Source organism: Phymastichus coffea, unplaced genomic scaffold (genome assembly GCF_024137745.1).
Source record: "Phymastichus coffea isolate CEN01 unplaced genomic scaffold, Cenicafe_Pcof_1.1 PCOF00097, whole genome shotgun sequence".
Taxonomy (NCBI): Eukaryota; Metazoa; Arthropoda; class Insecta; order Hymenoptera; family Eulophidae; genus Phymastichus; species Phymastichus coffea.
Genome location: NW_026706908.1, coordinates 939,162 through 967,143, shown reverse-complemented (window position 1 = coordinate 967,143; position 27,982 = coordinate 939,162). Strand labels below are relative to the sequence as shown.

The 27,982-nt window shown below is 38.3% G+C and overlaps 1 protein-coding gene across 1 annotated transcript; it reads left to right on the top strand.

Moving 5' to 3' along the window:
• Positions 1-116: 116 nt before the first annotated feature.
• Positions 117-27,928, top strand: LOC131669844 (microtubule-associated protein futsch-like). Its single transcript, XM_058945014.1, has 12 exons — positions 117-298; positions 7,237-7,493; positions 11,615-11,719; positions 12,234-12,456; positions 13,481-13,604; positions 13,786-13,873; positions 13,946-14,101; positions 14,697-14,857; positions 14,931-15,005; positions 16,220-16,362; positions 16,783-20,982; positions 21,055-27,928. Exons 2-12 carry the CDS (start codon positions 7,326-7,328, stop codon positions 25,035-25,037), a joined length of 9,426 nt encoding a protein of 3,141 aa, XP_058800997.1. The 5' UTR covers positions 117-298; positions 7,237-7,325; the 3' UTR covers positions 25,038-27,928.
• The last annotated feature ends 54 nt before the right edge of the window (positions 27,929-27,982 follow it).

Below are 27,982 nucleotides of genomic sequence, written 5' to 3'. Positions count from 1 at the left end.
ACAGACTTTACACGCAGAGAGTACGCGCAAGAGAGGAAAGGAGGGGCAGCCAACCAGTCAGCAGCGCTAGCAGAGGGAGAGAGAGAGAGAGAGCTCGACAGCTTGGCGCAGATCGAGCCGAGCAAGCCCACGGCGGCTTCCTCTCGTCTGTCGGATCTTTCTCCGTTGAGTAAAGTAAAAAAGTGTGCAGTGTTGGTGCTGGTGTTTTTTATTTTTCGTTATTTTTTTACTCGAAAAAAAGTAAATAAATACAACCCGTGAGTGTAATATTGTGTATCGCCCGAAGATTCGAAACGAGGCAAGTTTTCTTTTGGAGTTTCTCTACTTTCCGTATTTTCGTAAGTCTGCTGCGTGAGCGTGCGGTTATAAAAGTAAGCATGCCTCTCTCTCTCTCTCTCTCTCTCTTTCGCGCGCGAGCATCAGCGAAGGCTAAGGAAAGTAACAAAAAAAGAGCTGATCAATGAACTCTGTCGTGTCGTGTGCGGAGCAGCTAGCTAGCGGCGTCGCCGCCGCCCAGGATCGTCTCACTGAGTCTCTCCCTCTCGTGTACCGCTACTACTGCTGTGCAATCGATATATACGTGCCTAGAGATGAGTCCTCGGGACGCTGGATAGTCAGCGACGACGACGACGACGGTGACGCCGCCGCCGACGGATGCACGGATTTTTGTTGTTCGTTTACCGACGTTTCTTCATTGGATGTTTATATATCGCGAGCGGCATGATTTCTTGTGACGTCCGACTGGTTATTTTCACGTAACTCCCTTTGTCAATTCAATCGATCCGGATGATTAGTTAACGCGAGAGTAGGTATGTAGATGTTAACATCGCGCAGGCAGGTTGAAAATCGTGGCCGAATTGGTAGGGACGAATCGAATGATTGCGCGGTTTGATGATCACGGCTTTCGTCAATTGGCTCGTAACGCGCGCACGCAGGTTCTTTTTATTAGCGCGACGATGACGCCCCGTCACGAGAGACATGTCGTAAATGGGGGAGGCGGTGGATGTTAAAAGAAAAAAAGGGGTGCACGAGCGCGAAGGAGAGTTGTTATTTTAAAGTGCAACGCGAGTGTGCGCGTGGGAGATGTAGCGGTAGGGGGAGGGCCTTACGCGCGAGCCTTTTCCAGATTATTTTTAAGATCGAACGGCTGTTCGCGCTTGAATGATAAAATGGATTACGATTTCTTGTGCGCGTGAGCGATTATTCAACTGTCATTGCGAGCGAGCCTCGCGATTAGGCGTGGGACGTTCGCACGGCCCAATATCCCCCGCAAGAGTCGATATGGACATGGCCTTCTTTTAATTAATTGCGGATCGACGATTATTCAAATGCTGCTGGTCATTTCGTATTGATACGGCGGCTTTTACTGAATCGAGACCAGACGAATTCTAAAGTTATATTTATAAAGTGCTTTGATCTTTCGATAATTCGAATGAAAACCGTCTATTTAAATAAAACTGTTTTGAAGGCTCGCTGTATCGAATGATGATTTCGAAATTACGTGACGCTGGGATGATCTGAATACTACACGGGTGCCATATATATATTCGATGGGTCATTCACATTGACATTTAGGATTGAGATGTACAAACACGCGACCATATACACTGGCCGGTCTATTTTTCGCTCTTCTCGTTGATTAAAACGCTTCCGATCGTGTTTACTTTTCGCAGCCGCGAGAAAGTTACAAACAGTATCGTCAATCGTTTTGCAATGCATTTTGTTCAATAGTTAGCCAAGCGAACATCCTGATTTGCATAATTACGTAAACATTTGATCTTTCATTCGAACCGCGAGTGACATCGATAAATCTTTTTCTCCCATCACAGTAAAACGCAATAAAAATACTTCGTACATACAATTTACTGAATCGATTATCGATGCAGGTACTCAAGCCACTGCGAACTCCCGCAACATTAGCATAGTTGTCCACACTCCTCTCTCTCTCTCTCTCTCTCTCTCTCTCTCTCTCTCTCTCTCTCTCTCTCTCTCTTTTTACCACCAAAAGTTTCTAAAATGTAAGCTTCATACTTTCGAAGTGGACCGCGAAAATGTACTACAAGTTAAACTTGATAGCAAAATTCTCTAGCGGACGACTAATTTCATATTTCAGCGCCTCCGCTCGAAAAGTGAAAAGTATATGCTCCCAACTTTTCCAAAAGTTTTCTCTTCTCTCTCTCTCTCTTTCTCTATCTCCGCTGCTACTGCTGCAGCAACATATCGTGGAAAAAAAATCAATACTACCACGACCGAAGGTAGTAGCAACATCCGTCGTACTACTTACATTTAACGCCACGCCTATGTAGTATGGGAAGGATGGAAAAGGACGTGCTCACGCGCGATGATACGCGCATGAGCGACACTGAATGGACTTTAATTTAATTGATGAGAGTACACACTGATATTGTTTCTTTTTTTAAGAATTTCAGAAAATTTTGTATTATGAAAGAAATATAATAACGTCAATCCTCGCTATTAAAGATTATCACTTGATGAATATTCGAGTATTTTGAAAAGATCGCTACCTATATGAATTTGAATAAATGTAATTTTATCACTTAATCTCTCTCATGCTCTCTCTCTCTCTCTCTCTCTCTCTCTCTCTCTCTCTCTCTCTCTCTCTCTCTCTCTCTATTATTATTAGCGCAATTCGATTGGATTACAAATATATAAACTTAAAACATATTGTAGTCGATCTTCATTATACGTATTCTGTTACTAAAACGGGGACACAGCTTATGTAAAATTATGTAGCTGCCCTTGTCTCGTTGTAACTCTGTCGCGGAAAGCTTTAAAATTCATCAGCTGAAATGGTTTGTTGTACTTTGATTTATCCATTAATTCGGCTGTAGTAAGATTTTTTTTTAACCGACAGCAAAATTAATTAAATTCTAACTTTAGAACAAAAGTTTGAAGGATTACGTAGAAAACTTCCGTATGTGAAAATCGATTTCCACTTTGACGTTTCATTTCTCGGCCCCTGTGCGCGATATAGATATGTATGACACATAGTAGGAAAGAATAGTGTCAGGACATTTTTTTCGAGGTCGACAGCTCTTGGGGTTTATGCACTTGATGTATGTGTCGCACGGAATACTGACGGGCGTCGATTTCGATTTGACGTGCAATGCTTTCAAGATTAAGTAATCGATGAATGGCTGTTCTCTTGCAGATATTTTAAAATTGTTGATACGATTGGCTCGAGGAAATATTGTCCATGCGAGAGTCATTTGACGAGTTTGACGAGTTTACGCAAACACAAACAAAAATATTTTCTCGAAATAAATTTCACCGAAATGTGACGTAGGAATAACTATACCTACGCGTGTGATACTGCAACTATAACAAAGTAGATCAAGTAATCAAACTTTGCTTATCACGGTCGATAATAACTAGCTTAAACATTAAAGCAAACGCACAAAATACGCATTAAGCTTAACGCTCTCGAAAGATAATTCGAAGAAGTCTATGCACGATAGGGGAAATTAATATCCTTTGCAAGAAACTTACGTGTGAGCACCTGCGAGTTCAAAATTACTTTCACGGAGAAATTTTATACTGTATGAGTAATTGGAGCTATATGTCCATACGCGAAATTTTACGCTTTGTAATATGCATAACGGCATTTTTATAACAGGATACTCCCATTATTTGCATGAAATTAACATTGAATTACGAGATGAATTGCGCATCTGTTTTCGCACCATATATTTTGCCGTCGACATGAAAAAAGGGCAAACTTATGGCGTACTCGCGTGTAACGAGTCAAATTAATATAAGTGCTCTCGTGATAGATACATAGCGAGTGTTTATCGTGTTTATGGAAAAGACGTTAATTAGATCAAAAATAATTAATCGAATAAGGATACTGAAAGCGGAGAATTGCAGACGACGCGACAATTTTCAAACAATGGATGTAGAGCTTCGGTCAATTAACGGGGATGGCTAATTGGATGCGCTATTCCGAAAAAAAAAGATAAAACAATGACGTCAGGCAACAATTAAAACGGCAATATGTGCTTGAAAACTCTCTGAGGGACACCTAGTTGCTTTTTAATACGACCGCTCTTTTTTTTTCGTGGAAGAAATTGGTTTTGACGATGGGATGAGGTTCGTTAGCGATGCTCGAACCTTTTCGAGAGGAAATTCGAGAACGATCAGGTTTATTCGTTTGATGGATTTATCGGCAAATGTGCGCACGGTCGAAAGACGAAGTAAAAATAAAATGCTCGAACGGCTTTTGAACGTTTTTTGCCGGCAAATCAAGTTTTCGCGTAAGAAAGCTACCCATTTTTGAAAGTGACGACAGAAGAAGCGAAGGTCGAACAATAGGCGCGGTTACACGGAACACGTCACGTCCGGCGAACTAATATCTCACCAAAATAACGATCCCGCGGAGAAAAAGTTTCTCGCCCGTGGCACGCTCCATTCATGCTTGCTGAAGTACAGAGCGAAAGGAAGGCTCCCGCGAGCAAGCAACGATCTCATCTCCGCCAACACCGTTGGACAATCTGAAAAATCCGAAGAATCTCCGTGCTCGCTGCGCTTTTTGCTCTCTTTCACGCTCTAGCACTGGAAAATGAGGAAACTGGAAAAACTTCGGTCGACTGCTCTGCTGCGGAAGAGAGCTCGCGCGGAGTCCAATTAAGAATGGCTCTGAAGCTTTTTTTCAACTCTGCGCTGCGGTAAAACACGTGGAGGGGGGGGGGGGGGGATATTACGTAAAACGCCGACTCGTCTACGGGCTTTGGATGAATCACACGTATGATTTTTCAGTTATTTTTCATCATAGAGAGAGATACGAATATTTTTGTAGAACTGCGAGTTGAAATTTATATTTGGTGCAAATGGACATGGCATCGATATTCTATTTATCCAGTGATCATTAAGTATCCAATGACAATTTTAGTTATGATTCATGCATCATTTCGACGTATAAAATATAAGGAAATACACGGAAAAAAAGGAATACATTTTCATTAACGATCGCGATACCAAAACAGTTGTACGCTGCTCTTATCAGCCTCGTCAAAACATTCGCGCGCGTATTCCTTTTTTTTATTCATGAATTCCAACATAAATATTGAGATTTTTCTCCTCACGATTGAATAAAGATGCACACACATTGTATCAGTCCGGAAAAAATAGTCACACACAGAGACAGTGAAGCGAGAAAGTGTTGAGTTTAGAAATTCCGGAAGAGCGACAGACGATATCCGATAAGATAGGCAGGAACGACGCCAGACACTTTGTCGTTTGCTATATTTTCTTTGTATGTTTCCTGCAATATATACTTTATTTTTATTTTTGAAGCGTATTCACGGGCTTTTTTTTAACACGATGAAATGAAGTCAACTTCATAATAATTGCACGCTTGTAATTTCGTTGGAAATAAAAAACTTTCATACGCTTTCCATGTCAATTAATTTCACTGAAAGACAAAAAAAGCCCCTGCCAAAATATACGCTCATTAATAGAAAAGGAAGTGCTCGCTTTGAATCACGTATATCCGTGTAATCGCGACTCGTGAATTCCAAGAATGCTCAATCAACCTCAATAGTTCTTTTCCAAGATAATACAATGAATTCGATGTTTCTGAAACTACGCAAGTCAATTGTTTATACAAGCATTTTTAAACTATAAAAGCTGTTGCGCAAATTTTCATTTGTTTAACTAGTTTTCCAAAAGTGAATTGGCAGATGTTATAATCTAGAACTGATGTTCCGCTTATTCGCGTCTTAGAGCCATAAAGAGACTTTTAACGTCGGTCAATCTCAGTAATGAAAAGAAAGCTTGAATACAGAGATAAACAATGTCGCGAGATTTATTCACTCGAAGCGAAGAGAGAACAAAAATGCAATCCAACCTCGTGATACGGCACGCGAGAAAAAAAAAGAACACGCCAGCGGCTCGATAAAGGATGATTTTCAGGAATTAGAGAGTTTGAATAATGGCTTTTGGTGTATAAATTGTAGTTAGTGGTGTGTAATTGCCATTGCCGGTGCTATAATGTTGGTTATCAGTTTCAAGTCTAATGACGCTATTAAGTTAGATAAACATAGTCATAGATAATCGCTGTTTCTCGTTGTCTTCTAATTCTTTTCGAGTTGGCAAGAAGTTTAATTGTTGATAAATATATCGCTAAACTATTTACCAAGGTTTGATAATAAGTCATACTGCTTGAAAAATTTTCTTGAAAAATACAAATTTATTTGTGTTTTATTTATTTGTATTTCATTGATATTTTGTACCCAACAGACTATCAAAGCGTCAATGATGTGTTTGGTTATATTGTTTCTGAATAAGACTCGCGGAAAGAAAATATAGCGATTGCGGTATGCTTGCAAAGTAAAATTTTAGCCTCTTAGATTGCTGGTTAAAGCAAAGATAGTAGCTTGTCATCGTCGTTTGTCACGACGCTAAAAAAGCAGTCGATTTTACGAGCTCTAACTTCACTTACAGCCTACAAATTTCACTCCCGCGTAGCCTCGTTGAACATTTAAAGCATTGAGAGTAACGGGAAGCTCGAAAAAAAAAAATTCAATTGTAATTTGATCGAAAAAAGCCTTGAACCGTCCTTGTCTTGTCGATGAGGAGAGGAGAAAACGGAGACGCGCGCGCGTTTCAGATCGATGCCACTGTGCGCGCACGAAAAAACGTGCGCGCAGTTGGAACAAAAATCGATTCGCCGCCCCGCCCTTCAATTAGCTTGAAAAAAGGCCTATACGGTACGCTGCCGCATAGGTATTTTTATGCGCCAGGATTATTCAGGATTATGCTTTTTCAGTCGGCGACAGTTTTCACGGCGTACGAATAATATGTTTTTCCGTTTGTCAGTGCGAGAATGTGGAGAGATGATACTCATTTTGGTTTAGAGCAAGGGGAAGAGGTCGTTTCGCGCACATTGCAATTTCACGACTGCATGCAATAAAATAATCGTACTTTATTCAGTAACAAGATCGAATCGGAAGATGATCAAATTTCGAAAGCTCGATATCTCTGTCAATATACGAAACGTCCATTTCGTATGAACGAAATATTGTTAGCCTATCAAAATAAAAATATCTTTATTGGGTTACATTTGAGGTTTTTGATAAATAAAGCAAGTAAACACACATTTCTAATAATGCTATCGCCCAAAATCAATAATTGTGACATTAATCACGCGAGCGGAAGCCACTTAAACATAAGAATAGAACAAAACATATTTATATATTTATTGCAATATTGTTACAGCTTTGCCAAAATGAGAACGTAACAAAGGGTTAAAGTTAAATCATCAGGAGATAAAGAAAGAAAGTTAGCCGCGCAGAAATGCAGGGAGGATGAACGAGCATCACAGCAGGCACATGATGATGCCGCACAGCCACTCGACGCCGGCTGGTGTCGATGGGGGTAGCCGCACACCACCTGCGACCCCTCGGAAGGCTGGCAAAATGCTTGCCTTCAGGATACAGATGCTTGACGATTCAGTCACCATTTTCCAAGTACAGGTATGATTCATATTTCTTTTTCACTTGTGTATGAGTCTCAAGTGATCGATATTGACGAGGAAATACTTCATAAAATCTTATTTTTGCGTATGGACCGTTCGATGTTAGAAAGATTTAATCAAAACACAGCACAAAATTATGCTAATAAGGTCGGGTGGGTCACGAAGCGATGCTTTTTTTACGAAGCTGACTAAATCTTCAAAATTTTAACGCCCAATGTATAGAACTTAAATTATTAATTCTAAAAATGCGTTGAATAGAAAGCTGAAAAATTTTCAGCAGAAACCGTACCTTAATCTTTGACAATAAATGTGAATGTGACTATAACAACCAACGACAAACGATAATGCTACACTTCTTCGATGTCTCGAAATCCTTTTGATAAAATGCACGTGAAACTGTATTTGAGCAACTAAATGCGCAGGACGATAACGACTATTTGGATTGTACTCAAGAAGTTTCTGCTTCCACGCATTATAAAATTCTCTCCCTTCGATTGCGGTGAGGCAAATAACGCGAGCATGCGTTTTATGTAATTTTTATCGTATAAATACATTGCGTCGCTTTATCGACGAGCTTCAAAGTAGTGTCGTCAAGGTTAAGTGTCTCGTATATATATAGAAGAAACAGCTGAATCGGAGAGTACGTACGTGCCCCGAGATTCAAAAATTATTTTTAGAGACTGCTTCAGTGATGCCGATCAATAAAACGACTCAACGTAAACATTCGACAACTAAGGCTGGTGGCGTAAAAAAGCAGCAGGTTCTCGCGTATTAAGCGTTATCGTCGTGGTGGCTCTTTCTTTTGTTCGCGGGCCGACTTTTATCCAATAAGAGGTTTGCGGCAGCAAGCGAGGGAATATGCACGCGTTGTAAACGAAGAAAAACGCCCCTAATCGGCGTGTAAACATGCGCGCCTCCAAGTAATTTCGATCGAACTCGTGAAGCACGGCAAATTGAATCGTTGTTGCTCGTCGTGCTATGCGAATTAGGTCAGTGTCACGTCGTGAATATTGTAATTGCAGCATAATCAATCAACGAGGAAATCGCGATTTTATCTGAAAAAATACTCATCCAAAACATACGTACAATTAATTTTTCTTCATTTTGAAATCATTGTCTACGTTTAAAATGACAACTTTAAAAATTGGCACAACTTGCGCATAATTTGAAGCAGCGTATTTATAATTTATATATTGGATACAAAAGTACTTGGCAATATAATAATAATAATAACACCAACCTTTACAAAAGCAATATGGAATGTTCTTTCATATTCTTTTTATTACATATTACAGTTTGATCCATTGAAAATCGATATGAACTTTTTTCAGTACAAAAAACAAAATTAATTTTCAATCAACTGTAAGTATTCCAATAGATACATCCAGCTACAGAGATAGTCGTTGAAAAAAGGAAAAAATCATCGAACCACATCGGAAATAAGATCAATTTTTGGCTTACGGGTAAAATAACCTGACAATTCACTCGATATATCCCGAACAATCGAGCACCAAAAAAGCTCGGAAATCAACTTTTCTCCTCTTTTTTTTCTTCATTGCTTGCATCTGGCGCGCGGCGCATACGTCATCTCTCTTTTTTTTTTCTCGTATGCCCACGGTAAAAGCACAACAACGGGGTCAAGGGGCGTGGGCCGAGAGAATGCCTTCGTGAATGAAAGTCTTTTCGCGTCGAACGGCTTAATGCCTTCATACAGCGCGTCTTTTATTTCACGCGAAGCCTCGATTATTATCCCTCTCCTCCGACCGATTGTGTCTTGAGCTTACGTGCTGCTGATTCCAGTGTAAACGTTTTTTTTTCTTTCTTCTCGACAAAAACAACAAGGAGTTTGCTCTCTGAATGCGCTCGCCTGTGTATACTTGTCTGCTCGTTTTTTAGTCGCACGATTGTTCAGCTCAGATTTCGAGGTTCATAAAAGCTTGACTGTTTACCAGAGCTAATTTTCTCAGGAGTATTATCTTGTAATCAATACGAATTAGGAAATTTAAAGGTATAAGAAATAATTCATACAAGATAGATTTCGCATTGAAAAGAACTCAAGTTTCTCGAAGCTCTTCGAATTCAATCAAGTTACTCATTTTATTTTATTTCCTATCATGTCGAGAAACTTTTGAAGAAAAGGGTGACAAGTTTTGCAAACTTGTCCTTATCTAGTTTACAAAATATGTTTTAACGATTTCGATGCGTGGTTGAATATGATACACTTCACATAAGTTAATTTTTTCCGCAATACTCCTGCACATCAATAACACAATTTAATTAGCAATAAGTCATATTACGCAACCCTGCACAACAGAGTAAATTTTCATCTAGACTTTTCACGAGTTAAAAACGTGGAAGCTAACTCTTTAAAGCTTGAATGAAGAACCGAAAAAGTTCTCAACATTTTCCTTTTTTCCCATCGTGTTAACTATTTTGAACAGCTTCTTAAAGAAACTAATATTAACCATCATAAAATTTTAGACACAGGGCAGGTATTTCCAGCTAAAAAAAGTATTGTTGCCATCGCGAACTTTTTAACAGATCAGTCGCGTATGTATAAATTGCTTCCGCTACAACAAAACTCACGTGACCGCGAAACCATAGAGTTACGGTCTAGTAACCACGTGGTTATTTCTGAGGCCTCGCATTAGTCTCTCTATGTACTCACCAACATTTTTATTAATTTTAATTGTGCACGCAAAACTGATTTCCATTTGTGCTTTGATTATACCTTGACTGAAAGTAATAGATTCACGAGAATAGCTTATTGTTAAATTTTTCAAAAATTAGCATATGAAATTATTCCATTTTTTAATTATATAGGTTACTTTTATTTTAAGAATTAATAAAAATTTATATGTTTTATGATTTTTTCTATACGTAAAATCGTCGTAAAAACATTTACCACCGTCCTCTATTCACCTTAAAAAGATTAATCAATAATATTATAGCGTATATCACGTAAAACAATAAACAAACGTAAATAAACCAAAAAGCTGCAATTGATACAATATCTAATAAAAGAATAACAGCTCGATCGATACTGGAACTCGTAAAAATATACAGCAACGGCAGTAACGCAATGAGATGAGATGAAACCCCATAAATAAACCGTCTATATTTTCCTTTACATATCACCTTGGTCGCGAGGCGAAGGGGATCTGCACGTGTAAAGCTCGATTATAACCGAGCTGTCGGCGTCAAGGGGTGAAGTATTAGAGCGAGCATAATGCAAAAGCGGTATGCCATCGAAATCGGCCAATTGCAACATATACGCTATGACTATCGATTAGCCGCCCCGCAAGCCGCAAATAGTCTTTGCCTTGACGTCGCTCGATTTGCTTGCGATTCAGATGCGTGTTTTCATTGATATGGGAAATCATTTTTCTTTTCGTTTGGGTTTTGGCATTTTACGCACTGCGAAAACAATTTTCTCAAGTGTTAATGCTCGTCTTAAGAAAAAAACGAAAGAATCTTTTACCTCGAGACATTTTTTCTTGGAATACGAGATTTGAAGATTTTTCAAAATATTACGACAATCTCGATGATAACATAGAAAATATGTCTTTTTACTTCGCGGCAAGGTCTTTTCACATTTTAAGTTGGATTTTGTGTGAGGGAACTTGTAAAGTGGCTTTAATTATCAAACTATTTTTTTACACTGATTTTTATTATTAGCGTATTGTTTATACATATATCGCGTGCCTCGATGGATTATAATATACTACTGGAAAATTTCAATCTCTGACAGGATAACTTATCGTCGAATAAAATGTATACCTCAGACAGTTCATTAATAACTCCAGATCGTGATGCGTCATTCCAATAATTACAATGTTCACATTATTTTCCAACTGTATAGAATATTAAAGTAATTGATGCAGTTATATGAAATTGTTAACATTTTTTAAAACTAATTGATAAATTATTGAAAACAATAAATTATAAATCATCTTTGAATTACATGAACAATCTTCTCTTCATCTAAATTTTTCACCGGTAATAGGGTTGCATGTCTAAAACCCGCACTGTATATCTATATTCAACGTTGAACCTCATTAAGACTGACTAATGACTAAATGAACTATGTATATATACCCATCGTTCGTTGTTTTGTAGGCAAAAGCATTAGGCAGAATGCTGTTCGATCAAGTGTGCAAACAGCTGCACCTCCTAGAGGCGGACTACTTTGGTCTCGAGTATCAGGATTCTAATGGGACAAAGGTATGTTGTATGTGCAGTTTTTTAAAAAAGTCTCTGCGCCGATACAAGACCTCTTTATCAAATCATGCATCGTGCAAAAAGGTCACACGCTTTTTTCCTGCTTAGCACCTCTCGCTCGCTTTTTTTTTTACACTCGGCGGAGCTCCGCTGCGTGACGATAAATTGATAGATAGCCGTGCACGAAAAATAAAACACTGTTGGATGTGAAACCAAATATTCAATTTTTTATCCGCTTCTCCAGCAAATGACGAAGTAGCCGATAGCGAAATTGTGACTTATTTTTTGTTCTCTTCAACTTGTTATTGTAGACTTCTTTATTAGCAATAATTGGCATAGGTCCGAAACACAAGATTTGATTAGTTTGATTTATTTTCCAAGAGACAGTATAATTTTCTCACGCTCTACCATAAACGTTATAAGGTAGACGGCAGCTAGGATCATCATCATTGTCATTAGGCGCACGCATCACACTCTAATCGCATGTATATATCTGTTTTGTTTTGTCTCGTTGCAGTACTGGCTGGATCTGGAGAAACCAGTTTGCAGGCAAGTGGGGCTGTCGCTGGTCGATCCGCTCCTAAGGTTTTGCGTCAAGTTCTACACGCCCGATCCGGCGCAACTCGAGGAGGAGTTTACTCGCTACCTGTTCTGCCTGCAAATCAAGCGTGACCTCGCCCAGGGCCTGCTGCAGTGCAACGACAACACTGCCGCTCTCATGGCCAGCTATATTGTACAAGGTTGAACGGACAAAAAAATACCCTTCTTTTTTGTTCAATCGATCGAAAATGACGTTTGGAAAGGGATAGACACGATTGGTTATGACTTTATTGAGTTGAATGATTGCAGTAAAGCTAATAAATTATGTCTTGATGACATCAACAAGCTTTCAATCGTTCCACAAGCGACGATCATGATGTCATAACAGAACTGTCATTCCCATTCGCTTTTGCAGAGTGATAATTTATAGGCTCTAACGGTGCGTTGCGCGTATTATACTTTTCGAGCTTCATGGAGCTTACCTATAATATTGAGGTGAAAAATAATACTGGAAGCTCTTCCATCAAGTGAAAGAGATTCTTGTACGCACGTTCACAGAAAGTCAACAAAGGCATGGCCAGAATTCAACATGTATATAATAGTCACCCGGAATAAACCATAAGCTCTCTCGTTGTGATGTGAATATTTTGAAGCCTATAGGGTCAATCCCGCGAGAATAGCAGCAGCTGCGGATGTCTTGATTACTTCAATACTAGGGATCACAATTGGCTCATTGTCGCAAGGCCATTGTGCGCGCGAGCGCAAGGCATTGGCTTTCATAACTCATGTAACAACATATATATGTACGACATGTGAATTCTAAATAGGTCCGCGCGATCCACGCGGTTAAAGCTTGTCGCGCTTAACGTACGCGGAGAAATCACTGCTACAGCGCTTTCAAATAATAATCGAGATATGTGCTGCTGAGGACGAATGTGGATGAGAGATAAATCATTCGTTCAGGCGTTGAATTTTTATCGGATGCTAATTGTTACTTTGAAGAAAAGTTAGGTAAATCGTATCAAGTATCTTTGATTATGACATAACAATGTCTTCAATTAAACCAATCGATTTTCTAGATTATATGGATGGAAGGTTAAACGACTCAATCTTCGAAGAGTCAATTGTTACAATTAGCATGTTTCTGATTGAAAATTTAAAGCAATAATTTAGAAAATGGATGGAGTACGAAACTCGTGAGGCATAATGGATCCTTTTTTTCAGCCGAATGCGGTGATTACGTAGCAGAGGACTATCCAGACCACACGTACTTGTCAACGTATAAATTCGTGCCGCATCAGGACAACGAGCTGGAGCGACGGATAATGGAGAATCACAAGAAGCACGCGTAAGTGTTCGCAATTACGTAAAAAACCATTCGTGCGGCCTTCAGTCTAGTCGCAATTGACTTGCTGGTAAATAATAGGAAGTCGTTATTGAGACTATAACGCTGTTATTAGATTTTCATTGCTCGAGATTGAATCAACTATGTGTTTGTGTGGAACATGCTAAGTTTGTTTTTGTTACAGAGGTCAGTCACCGGCTGAAGCGGATCTAAATCTTTTGGAAACTGCTAGACGTTGCGAGTTATATGGCGTTAAAATGCATCCTTCCAAGGTATTTATCAACATTTGTTTTGTTTTCATTTGAAGAGATCGATCTAATCCGATTTTCTGTTTTGTTTACAAGGATCACGAGGGTGTACCGTTGAATTTGTCTGTAGCGCATATGGGTATTATAGTCTATCAAAATTATACGAAAATCAGCACGTTTAGTTGGGCAAAAATCCGGAAGATTAGTTTCAAGCGGAAGAAGTTTTTGATTAAACTTCATCCTGAAGGCTACGTAAGTTTACTTTCATACGCTCAGAAAAGGGTTGTGCAGGTGTAAGTTATAACTGCATGTTTATGTATTGGTTAAATACATAACAACAAAGATAAATGTTACAAATTAAGGCAGGCAGAAACAATATGGAATTATAACGGTTATAATTCTCACAAGTATAACAGATTTTAATCATCCTCAAAGGCGAAATTCACTGTGCAGTCGAAATCTACTCTGATGACTAAATTTTCTAGTTCTTCGAATTTCCTTTTGGCGAATTATACATCATTTAAACTGGCCTAATATATTCAAATATGCAACTGCGATATAGCATTTAATTCGTGTATACCCAAATAAGGAAGGTTGACTTCCTTTTTTCAGATATGCACGAAGTGTTATAGCTTGAGCCAGATATTATAAAAAATTATCTTGCGTGAATTGCAAAATAATTTATCGTACGTTAAATACTTTTTATTAATGAAAATTTCCTATAGTTTGTTTGTTGTCTCATATAGGATCCACTTAACTTACTTATGTTTCACTGAAAATGTATAAAAGAAAACTTGTAATGTAATATTACCTTTTACATTATATAATATTACTTTATATATTTCAGGGTTACTATAAGGACACGGTCGAGTTTTTCTTCGATAGTCGTAATGAGTGTAAAAACTTCTGGAAAAAATGCGTAGAGAATCACGGTTTTTTCCGATGTTCAATAGTGAAACGAGTAATACGACAGAAAACTCGAGTACTAAGCCGTGGATCTTCCTTCAGGTATTTTCATATTCTTTCAAAACATAAAAAAATGTTAATTCGTTTGTTAATTTGTAAACTTTTTCCACCATAGGTACAGTGGCAAGACGCAAAAGCAGATTGTCGAATTCGTACGCGATAATTACGTGAAGCGTCAGACGTTCCAGAGGTAAGCTTGAATGTTGTTATTAAATTAACCCTTGCGTCGAAGGCCTCTAGTCACTTATTTATTATCTGTCCACGTATTGTTTGTATACTAACGGGTTACTTGACACCTGAGTGATTATATTATTGGCGTAGCTAGTGCATGAGTATACCCCTACCCCCAGCTCAATGACGAAGAAATCTAAGAATTGTTCGAATATAAATATTATTCGACGTCCTTACCCCCTCCTTCTTTCTGATGCACTAAATATATATTATATCAGGCACTAAGCTTTCCGTCTTGACGGATGAAAGTTTCATGTTGTTTTTGTTGTCTCTATCTCTTTGCCTACTACTTCACTATCTCTTTTAATCTACAAGTCGTTTTAAAATTTTTTCGATGTCAGTGTTGCCTGCTCGAACGAGGGGGTAGCGGGGAGTCAGGCTCATCATCAGGCACGACTTTTATAACCCGAATGATCATCAGTGTTTATATATATCACATATATACATATTTATATACCCTCCGTCAATATTTTTTTTATTATCACACTTTATGACACCATATTTAAGCTCCTTTACGCTAATTTTATTATAATATATTCATGTGTCGATGTGGACTTTTTGTTTATTTTGATATATGATTATTATTACTATGATACGATCAGCCGCTACGTCGCGAAAATTTCACTTTGCTCTATCTTTCAAACTGTTACTAAAAATGTAATATGTTGGTTATACTTTGGATAATCAAATTTGAATAAGATGTATTTTGAAAACTTAGAAGTAGTTCCATTGATTTTAGCTTCGATTTTTTTCTCTCTTTTTCACTGATTAATCTGTCACACTACCCACATAATGTATCCAAATTTTCTCTAATTTTATACTTTTATGACACTATTCCGTTTCTATCTCAAACACTTTTTAGTCTATTAATTTTTATTCGCGACATGGGCATGAGGATAGTTTATTACTAACGATTAATTGTCAACTTTGCTCAACGATACTGCTCATTGACCAAAGTCATTCTCTATCTAACATCATACGCACAGGCTTTTTTCATAGCTTGTCGAATCTGATCGATTTTTTTTCTGATTCACCAACTAATACTGAGTTTTAGCTTGATTTTGTTTTCTTTCGTTTTTCTGAGGAGGGTCAGAAAGTTGCACTAACTATGAGAATAAAAAGAAACTGATAGCGTTAGGTCTGATGCTGAACTTGACTCTCTCTTGCTCGCAGGTCCAATTCGTTCCGGCAGACTAGCAGTGGTAGGGCATTGCAGGGCTCGGAGGGGGGAGGCTATCGTGGGGCCACATCAAGCAGCTCCCTTTTGGGCAGCTCCAGCATCTCTGCCCACCCCCTCCTGCCCCTCGGCGATCCTGGTATGTACACCACGAGCAACAGCAAAAAAAGAGGACGACGAAATAAAAAGAATTGAATAAAAAAATGCTTCAGATCCACGAGTTTTAACTTTTCCGTTCTCTTTGTTTCAGTAAATCTTTACTTTCTTTTCGTTGTTTACTTCTACGTTTGATTCCCATTGTCTTTTTTCGTATTATTTCACTAATTGATTACTGTAATCATGAATTGCTTTTTGAGTAGTGTAGCTTAAGTAGTGTCACATAGAAACCAATCAGCTTTTCCAATAACGAAAAGAATTAATTATTTATGACATAATATAGCAACCATGGCTTACTTGAATAGAAGAAAATAAAATTCTTTGAATTACAGGAAATTATGCGTACCAAAAAGGGTTCAAATTTAAATATTTGTGAATTAATGAAAAACTATTGATTTTGTAGCACTGGAAACACCGGCTCTGTCTCTGTCGTGCGGCTCGATGACGCTGGATTCTCCGACGACTGCGACGAGTGTCTCGATGACCGGGACGATGGGTCACCGTCGCGACGACACAGCTATGTCCTATCGGACGCTCACCTCTATCGACGTCCATTCACCAGCTACGCCCTACCAGGTCCAAGTACCATCACATGTTATCAGTCAACATCAATATCAGCAACATCAGCAGCAAGCCAGGATTGTCTCCACAGGTCGTATCAGTCCCACTAACAGCAGTCCCCCTGAATTCCCAGCGCCAAAGCGACCCTTAACAAGGTACTCGTGGCAGCGCTCGGCGAGCTGTCGCGAGCTGTGCGCGACTAATTTCGAACCGATTAATCCAAGCGCAACGGCGAGTAAGACAAAGGAGCCGGATTTAGGTCTTGCTGGCATCCAGCTGCCGTCGCAGAGCGAGCTCGATAGACCGGTCACGCGCTACGACGAAAGCCATCGCTCGTACAGCGTGGCGAGCTCCAAGCATCCTTCGCTGGAGCGCGATACGGTGCCTGATAAGATTTACAGTAGCTCTTACCCAGGCGCTTCGTCGCTCTCCACCGAGTCTGGTCATGAAGGTTCCGCCCACGCTGGTGACTTGTCACACGACGATTTGTCGCATGACTCGTACGAGCTGCTGGAGCGCGAGAATGAATTCGAGTATCCTGAGTCTTACTCCAGTGTCCAGGAGAACAACGAATCGGCCTCCGAACAAAGCGATGAAGGCATTGAACCCGAAATGTTTCAAATGGACTCGGAGACCGAATCGTTCATCAAACAAAAATCTATTAGATCTACCGACAAGCAGCTCTTTCAGAGTGTCCTCGAGGATATTAAGTGCTCAAAGAATGACAAATCGATCGATCAATACACAGCTACGGTCTTCCAAAATGATAATGAATTCGTGGTTTTCGAATCGCGTATTCATCGCACAAATACACAAATCGAGCATAAATTTGAGAAACGCCATACTAATTCAATCGATCAGCAACAGACCAATAAACAATCGAATCATGAATTTAATAAGATTGATCCCGTAATACAACAGGTTCAGAAACAAAAAGTAAACATGCTGAATGAACTTAAAAGTATCAAACCAAAACACAAAATAACTCACGTTGACTCAGAACTCTTAAGAGAAAAGGGTATAATGAGGTCAAAATCACGAATCGATGACGATCTAAGCCCTGATCTGAACAGAGCGAGTAGACAAACTAGAGCAAGAAGCACTACTAGTCTCGAGGAAAATCAACATCAAAAACAATTCGTGGAAACAGGAAGTTTAGGTCGGGCAATGAAAACAAAAGAGATGAAGGCTCGAGAAGCGGAAATAAAAGTTGACGAAATTGTATCTAAAATGCAAGAAAAGGAGCGTAAACGTGTCGAGCGTGAGAGATCACGAGAAGCACGCAAAGCGGAAAAGGACCCTCGTGGATCGGTTGAGAAAATGCATTCCAAAGAAACTAGACGAAATGCAGAATTACGTCGAAGTTTGGAAAGAATTGAAGCTCGTGAGAGAAGTCTTGAACGACTAGACTTCGAACGAGAAAGACGAGCAAGCTGTCGTAGCGATTTCCGTGATTATCGAAGGAGAAGTACCGAGTATTTAGATACGCGAGAATTTCGGAAAAGTATGGATAGTCTAGATAATAAGAGTTACAGAAGTCATCGTCGGGAGAGACGGGAACGCAGTTACGATCGTTTGGATTCTAGACGTAGTCCAGGTCGTAGTCCTTTATCAGAACACGAATATAGGCATTATTACGATTGCCAGGATTCCGGTAGTATACGGAGTCCCCTAGGCAAACCTAGAAATAAGAGCGCCGATAGAATTGACAAAGACAGGTCTATTTTCGATTTTGATCCAAAAGCCATTGAAAGACTCAATTCTTTTGAACGATACGAAACGAGCAAAAAAGAAAAGAGGAGGGGCAGTCGAAAGGGTTCCAGTCCAAAAGACAGAAGAAGAAGTGAAGGGGTAGAATACGATACGAGTATAGAGTATCAAGAAATAAGACGTTACAGTGAACAAATTGACAAGCTTAGAGAAGATAAACCTAGAGAACGCGATGATTGGAAAAGCTTAGAGAAGGCAAGAAAAGAGGAAGAACGAAGAGAAAAAGAACGCTTATCAAAGCTGTCTATGGAGTCAAGGACAGAGACCGTCATTGGTATTCCAGGTGAACGGGATAAATCGAAAACTGTTTTCACTGAATACGATCCTAAAGTTGTTGATGGCATTGTTGTTGGTTTTCCTGACGATCCAACAGATGTAAGTCATAACCCAATTGAAAGAACTAAGAGCGATCCTAATCCTCCAAGGCAAAGACTTGGATCAAATAGTAAACGGCACATGTTGATGCATCAGAAATCAATTGATCTTACACCGGCTGATTCTGGGGATGAAGATGCATTTGGAGATAATATAGCTCGAAAATCAAATGCTGATATACCTTACACGCTTCATAAACGTCATGTGATGAACGGGACAGCATCTGATGAAAAATCTGACACAGATGGATTGAAACTTAGTAAGATTACTGCAAAAATTATTGCAAAAGAATTACCTAAGTTACCTTTGAAGCATGTCACAGATGTCTCACTCGCTGACTTAACAAAATTATCACCGGAACAACCTCGTAGTATTCTTATAAGTCCTGAAAAGCCAAAAGTAGCTTTAAGCCCTTCTGACAAATTGAAGTCTATAATAACTTCAAAGCTTTCGCCAAGTGTCTCACCCGACCCAAGTCCAAAAATGAGTCCAACAAAACAAACCAAAGATAGAGCATCTTTGAAATCAAGTTCTTTAGATAAAGTAAAAACAGAACCTTCTATTACGGCAACTATCAGGCCTAAATCTCAAAGTCTAGACAAAAAGCATATGAAACTTTCGCCGACAGATCCTAGTGTTACAATTTGTTCAACTTTAGAAAAAATATCACCAAAATATCTATCGCCAACTGATCCAACAGTATCCATTATTTCATTTCTTGAAAAGCGATGTTCTCCAGATTCTAGCTCGAGAAGCCCAAGTCTTTCGGAACGATCAAAAGTTGGATTTGCTGATGTTGTCGAATTAGGAGTAAAACAAGACATGAAACGACGAGAGAGACAGTTTCCTGATGAAAGTTGGGAGAAGGATAGCATAGAGAATATACCCCTCCCGGATATTCCTGATGCTGAAAAATCAAAACTTACCTGCATCAAAAAACCACCCATTCCGGAAAAACAATCATCTACATTCACCACTCGTCAAAAACCAAGTAGACTCATTGTCACAGATCACTCACATGATGAGGTATACGAAAGTGACAGTAGAATATCGGGTTCAACATCTCCGAAACCACCACCATCTCCTAAAAAGTCAAAACTCAAAGGTTATGAAAAACCTAGTATACCAGAAAAAACGAAACAAATTTTAGACAGAATAGAATCACGATTTACAGAAGCTAACATGAGAAAACCGAAAATTATTGATACTGGATATGATGATTTTGTTGAACCTGTGGCTGATTTACCACTTGACGATGTTCCGGTAAAACCTACATTAGAATTGGATAGCCTTAAAGTTCCTGAATTCACGCCGTTTATGTTTAGACCTCATGGTGAACCAATGAGATCTAAATCGTTATCGTTGGCAGAGGAAAAAGCACCTATCGATACACTGTTATCACCTGAAGCAGAAAATAAGAGTTTTACGCAAGATGTTTCGCCTAAACGAATGAAAAAGACGAAATCAGGTCCAGTAAAAAAAGATTTCAAAAAACAATCAAAATCCCTTGAAGGAGATAAGCCTACTTTGAAAAAGAGCGGTTCAAAAGAATTGAAAACATCTCCTTCAAGTTCTAGAATAGACAAATCAAAACTAAAAGGTGATATGCCTCAAGAAATTATAATTATAGATTCTACAGATATTCCTCCAAGTGAGATTAGCATAATTCAGAAAGGAAGATCAAAATCTGTTAGTAGATTATCAGATAAAATTTATGAAGAAACAGGTAAACCTAGATCCAAATCAGCTTCTGTTGATGATGAATTGATTAAAATGGTTACATTATTTAAAGAAAAAACTAGACCTAAATCTTTAGGTATTTCGAAAAGCTTGGGTAGTACAGATCGAAGAGATTCTACTGAAAAATTATCCCCGAAACGTTTAGTTGGTGTTAAAGGTAGCAAGTCCGACTTAACGAAAATATCTCCCAGGGTTTCGCCTCGAGTATCTCCCAAAATATCTCCAAAAGTTTCACCAAAAGTGTCTCCGAAAGTGTCTCCAAAGGTATCTCCGAAAGTATCACCGAAAATGTCACCTAAAACTTCTCCAAAAGTATCACCGAAAGCATCTCCGAAAATTTCACCGAAAGCTTCTCCAAAGAAAAAAATAAAACAAATCAAAATAGAACGTGATGATTCTAAATCTGGAAAAATTATAGTTATAGAACGACATAAACCAGGACTGCCAGAAAAATCTGATGTAAAAAAGATTGAAGCAAAAAAATTACCGCGTGACCAACTGTCTGATGTAGCAAAAGTAAAATCTGAAAAATTAACTGAAGAAAGACGATTGATAAGCGATTTTAATAAGGAACCCGTTATTCTTCGTAAGATAGGTCAAAGTCCTGTCTTATTTACTCGTCTAGGTTTATCGGAAGGAAGTGGTGTTGGTGCCTTACAAAGACAAGAAGCTACGCAATCTCCAACATCTCAAAGAAGAGCAAAATCTTTGGATGCTCCGGTCATATCCGTAAACCGGCTACCTCCGGCTAATGCTTTTTCGAGCAAAGATGATACCGTTGATGTGAATGAAGAAGTTGATGATAAAGACAGATCGAATGATTTTACAGTTGCAGAAAAATCTCCAATACAAAGGCAACGATCAATGCACATAGACTGTATACCTAACTGTAGATCTAATAGTAATGATCACACAACATTGCCAGAAATATCAACAGACTTGCTTTCGAATACTGAAGTATCAGCTCCATATTCAGAATCTCCATTGACTGAAAATCATAAAATAGTACCTTGTTCAGATTTAATATTAGATGATTCAGAAATTCAACAAAAATTATTGAATTTAGATATGAAAGAAGTTCAAGCATCTGACATTAAAGATGCTTCTCAAACTAAATTCATTGATCAAAGGTCAGAGGCAAATGTAGAAGTTAAACCTGAAGTTAAAAAGTCAAAGTTCTCTCTTAAAAAAATACAATCTGATAAAAAATTGAGTGAAATCGTAAAAAAGTTTGTTAAAGTCGAGAAAGCTAAGGAACAAGAGGAAGAAAAGGAAAAAGAAGAAAAAGAGAAGCTTGAAAAAATGAAACAAAAGCTAATTGAAGAACAAAAAGAGAAACAAAATCTAGTGAGAAGTGAAGAAAAGATAGAAAAACAACCGGAAATGATGAAAGAAAAGGCTAGAGTTATCGGATATCGATCAAAAGATGTTTGCAACACTGTACCAAATGTTACTGTGAGTCCGGCTCATGACCCAGCGCAGGGACCAAGTCGAACTTCTAGAGAAGGTACCTTGACACCAGATTTTAGTGAATATCCTCCGGATGGACCAGATATGGCGAAGTCACTAATTCAAATATCGATTGAAGAATGTTCTGATGATGACAGAGATAGAAGTATTGGAATAGATCAGAATACTTATGAAATAGAACCAGGGAAAAAGAAGAGATTAGATTCTGGTGGCGATGACAGCGAAGATACTTTAGATGCCCTAGATACGCAAATACAGATGCAGGCCATTGATAGTGGGATGAGCTCACCCGATTATGGTATAGATAAAGGAGATGAAAAGACTCTCGTGGAAGTTGAATTAACACCGGAGTATCTAGACATGCGCAGAGATGATGATGATGGAGCAGAAGAACTTCCAGAAGATGAGCCTGATGATAATAGGCTTAGCGTAGATAAAAAGGGTAGACTTAGTACTGAACGATCGAGGAGTGAAGAAACAATGACATGGACACCTGATCGAGAAGATCCTGACTCCAGCTCTTGTTCAATAGCCCGTCCTCTAGGAATAGGACAGGGTCAACCTATTGTTGATTGTCAGGAAATAGCTAGAATTAAAGAAGCTCGTAAAGAAACTTCATTAGAAGACGAAAGTAGTAGTAGTTCAGTTCAACCAGGACTACCTCGAGCTCACATGAGTTCAGCTTGGAGACCTTTTCCTTTAGAAAGTTCTGGTAGTTCAAGTTTGGAGGAAGGTTGGATACCTCATGACGACATAAATTGTCAACAGATAGAAGAAGGTAGTGGCCCAAATGAAGATAGCTTTCAAGATGATTTGGCAGATATGCCTGGAGGCTTTTCTTATCCTATCGGACCGGAAATTCTTGCAAGCTATGGTGCATTTTCATTATCAAGAACTTTATCGAGAATTTCCGAACGCTCAACAACATCTGAACAAGACAGAAGTGATCTCGAAGACTCTTTCAAACCGAGTTCGAGATCTCCTAGTCTCGATGATGAATCCATTATGTCTAGTGACCACCAGCCTTCTCTGTCTTCTGATCCTCCTTCAGCAGCTGCTGTACTCTCAATGTCTGAAGATCGGAGAACCTCTTCAGAACTTCCTGATATCCCTATCGATATATGTAGTCGAGACGAGGATGGTAAATCTCCAAAGACTAAAAGATCAAGATTGCAATTACAATCTTCTGAAGATTGGCCTTCACCACCTAGTTCTTCAATATTTGAAACGCCAGTAGTGAGTCACGTAGAGACATTTTATATGGAGATCAAGCCTGAGGAAGCTGTAAAAGTAAACGTCACCGATAGTACAGATACTCCAGGAACACGTAATACACAAAATAGTGATTCTAGCGATGAAAATCGAACTCTACACGATGATTTACAGTCAACTCTTCAAGAAGATAATCAAAGCTCATCGGCAACAATAGAAGGAACAGTGAGAGCTGCTGTGAGACCTCGTTCAGGTTCTCATGTTACAGGTTCTGGCTCACATAGTGAAGACACTTCAATGGGTTTATCAATGTCTGAATGGTCAAGCTCAAACAATACTGTCTTACAATTTTGTCAATATTCTGGCACAAAATCTGACGATAATTCTTTAGCCGAATTAGGTGCTTCAATATCGGATTGGTCAGGTAGCACAACCATTATACCTCAACATTTTTATGCCATTATTGGCGGTGACAAGAGCCAAAGTGATACAACTACTTCGGAAAAAAGCGGAACAAGTATGAGACCTAATTCCAAGTGCCAAATAATAGAAAGTCCAAGTCTTCCAGGTATGGTTGAAGAATATAATGAAGCCCAAGCTTTACCAGAAGAAGTCACAAGTTATCAAGATGTTGAAAAAGACGAATTTGACGAAGCAAGAAAGTTCGTCGAAAGTCAATTTGACGAAATGCAGAGACAACAATTTGAAAATGAATCTCTTACAATGACACAAGCTTGTGAGATTTCTCCACCGAAAATTACATTTAGAAATTATGATGAGGCCATTGAAGAAAACTACGATGTATTGCCAGATATTGTTGATCTTCCTGGACCTATACTAGAAGAAGATGAATCTCAACTTTATGACAACGTTCCAGCAATGCGATATCCAAGCGGTGATCAAATTCGTATGGAGGTTAATCGAGGTGATAGCTCGGAGGATATGCATGAAGGTTTTGCTGGATTTTCATCAATATCACGATCCCAAGATGATGATTGGTCTGTCAATGAGCAGCGTCCTCTACCTGAAGATATTCGCGGTAAACATAAATTCGACAGAGCACGATCTGATCCAGCTCAAGATTCACGACGAATGGGAACGAAATCGACTGAGAGACCAGTTCTAGTTCCAACCAGAGCAAAGTCAACACCTTATTATTCAACGACAAGCCTGAGTGGTGAATCAACTACATCGAGTCCGCCTATGCCTATAAAAGCACAAATAAGAACAAAGACATTACCTTACCCAGTGGGTAAAAGTCCGCAGAGTGAAGGTGACACATCATCAAGTATGGACAGTCCAGCTCATACACCTGATCGTGGTCAACGAGCATTTAGAAGAAAGAAACAACAAAAAAGACATCGTGTGGTCGTTGACTTGGAAATAAAAGATGGTCAAATTGTTTCGAGTACTGATTCCAGTTTTGACGTTGCTACTCTACCACCTCCATTACTACCAGAGCAGAGTATCGATGTCGAAGACGAAGAAATCGAGGAAGAAACAGAATTCAACAGAAGACAAGATCACTAATAGAAACAACGAAATATGCTATAGATTTGGGATAAATATCAGAACCATCTATATAATGGTTTAGTAAAGTAAAATTACGAGTCAATCGAATAGTAATAAAGTCAATCGAGTCAAACAAAGTACATATGCATTTCCAAATAAAGGAATTGAATTGAAGTCACGTGGAATTGATGAAAATTGACTTTAATAAAATACAAATATTACTAGAAACTGACACACCAATAAATCAAGCAGAAAAAAATGCTTAATCTTGTAAATATAAGAGCGAAGCATAGTAAAACTATGTTGACGCTACGAAATAATAATGATCAAAATAATCCGCATAATTAATAATATAAGCATTCTGGTTGAAAAATTCGTTACGTGTCCATGTGGGAATTTGGCTGACACGTTATTTTGCACGTGAATTTTTTTATTAATTGAATTATTATTGGATGATCAAAGAACAGACGAATTACAAGTAAATTATGTGTTTTATGAGACGACAATCATCGCTGAAAAAATGGACAAAACTAATCTGGCTATGATGAGTGCCAAAACATGAGCGTAAAAGTCGCTCAAAATAATAATATATATCCTTGTTCTTATCCTGGAACTTCCATAGTATGATAAGTAGTTTAGGTATTCATTTTTCAATCAATTATTAATTCAGGATACTAGATCTTGACCAAATCGAATGAAAAAAAAGTCGACGTTTGACAGGTGGTTCTCAAACCATACAAAGGGAATACAATCAATCGTCACAGCCTTTTCGAAAAGTTCACGAGCGATTTCATTGTTTGTCCTCGTTAAACACGACGGCATCGAGTAGGTTTGAAAGGAAAAACTTTACGAGGCTAAAGCCCAGTAAACTTTCGTTTTGAATTGCGTGCCTAGTTTTGATACCGTTTTCATCGTGCACATTTTTATATAAAAGGAACGGGCAGAGCAAAGCGATTTGTTATATTCTACCCTACTTATTCTCTACCCTCTTCTAAGTGATTGATTTCAGTGTGGGGTAATTGCATTTGCGAAGCAGCGTTTCTTTCTTGTGAAAGTAAGGAACAGTGGAGAGAGAAAAAAATCAATTTAACGGCGGTAAAATTATGTCTGAATCGATAAAAATACGTAGCATATAGGTTAGGTAGATGATACATTTATAGGTATATTCGATGTTCAAGACGAATAATAATTTGAGCAAAAGTGATATTGAATTATTTAATTACGTTTTGAAGACTTTAGTAGTAGATTTTATCAGTGGAAGTAGAGTGTCTTTCATTCGTCATCGAGTTTCTTATGGTTACAGCTGCAACAAAATGAGGCTTGACGTTTGTTTATCGGATGCATTGTGTATTAATCGACCGATTTTCAGTGCTTTTTAGTAGCTTACTTAAGAGCTGTATTGTAAACTGACCTTGAGCAAGAGATTTGGTTATTTATCAATTGTTAATGTGTTGAGACTGTTTTTAGGGTCAGAAGACCTAAATTATCCTGTTAGTTAATGTATGGTGTGTCCTAAACAATTTTTTTTATTTACGTGTACAATAATGGAGAAAGCATGCCATTGCGTCAAGTTGATTGTAAAAACGTCATAAAATACTAAACCAATCATTGTTATCTTTTAATTTTATTATTCTTATATCACATAGCATTTCTTTAATCCATCAAGCACTCATCTTTTCTATCTAGGATACCGACATTAGATTTCTCAAATGTCATGTAATGATTGCAACGATAAAACCTGTAGAATTTTTTGAAAGTATAATACTTATTGGATGCAACGTTGCAACATTATTCGTGTAATGCTGTTGATTCATGGCAATAAAAATTTTGATAAGACTTTTACAAAACATAAACTCATGTGGAAAGTATTTTTATGCCTGAAAAGTTAGCTGAGTTTTGATATTCAGTTAATCTCATTCTTAATTATACATGAATACTAAAATAGTGTAATTTACTATTGCCGTGAATTAACAAGTCTAAAATCTTTAATTGCACTTGATGCCTTAAAAAATGATGACAGTTGATCCTGTAATTGCACACGATCTACCACTTTATATTCTTGTTTCGTCATTTTATCCATTGAATTTACTCTTATTTTTCTTCCATTGCTCATCGAATTTTTTTTTTCTCGCCCAACAAGAGTTCATGCAAACATTAATAAATCATTATAAATTATGACGTATTAATATTAAGAAATTTAGCATAAAATGGCACCCGTAGCGTGTCTTTATTGGCCGGAATGAACTTTATGCCGTGTTATAATCGCCAAACTCTCTTCTTTTTGTAAAAAGGTAAAGATAAAGAAGGATGTGTATATTCTATACAACAGGTTTTAATAGAGGCACAAAGTTGTCCGGCACGTCTCGTTGAATTTATTTGGCTGTTTCAGTATTAGCGAAGGTGATTGATATTTATAGTCATTACCATAATTGATATCTCGACTCACAATAGATATTTAACGTAACGAAAAGGTCACAATTACACTTACAAGTTAGAGGAACAAGGTATTAATAGCAAGATCAAGAGAATTTTAAACGTGAAAAGACAGAAAAATAACAAATCAGAGCTTATATACATACATACACGTTCCCCTATAGCAAAATTACTCTTTGCGCGGTTGAGGCTTTTCCAGAGATACACCGATATGTTGAATTTCATCTGCACATCTCGCTCTCGAGAGACTGATACATTGTAAAAATCATTCAGATTAAATAAATAATCAAACGTTTTACCATCGCGCGGAGTAAATTTTTACAGTGTGTAGTCAAAGTCATATCGAGGCACAATTTCAGTTGACCCTCTTCGCCCTTCATCCATTCACATCGGTAGATCAATCACATATAATCCGTCGTAAGGAAAGATGAGCTTCCACGTGAAAGCAAAGCTCAGTTAAAGACGAAGGTGCTTCTTGACAGGTGGTGGTGATGGTTACAATCGCTGGACAAACTACCAGAACGGGTACG

Bases quoted from the DNA above. Each gene is read 5' to 3' on its own strand.
- LOC131669844 (XM_058945014.1), top strand. From the start codon at position 7,326: ATGAACGAGCATCACAGCAGGCACATGATGATGCCGCACAGCCACTCG. The intron at 12,457-13,480 runs GTTGAACGGACA...CCTTTTTTTCAG, and splicing joins GGCCAGCTATATTGTACAAG to CCGAATGCGGTGATTACGTA. The intron at 13,874-13,945 runs GTATTTATCAAC...TTTGTTTACAAG, and splicing joins TTAAAATGCATCCTTCCAAG to GATCACGAGGGTGTACCGTT.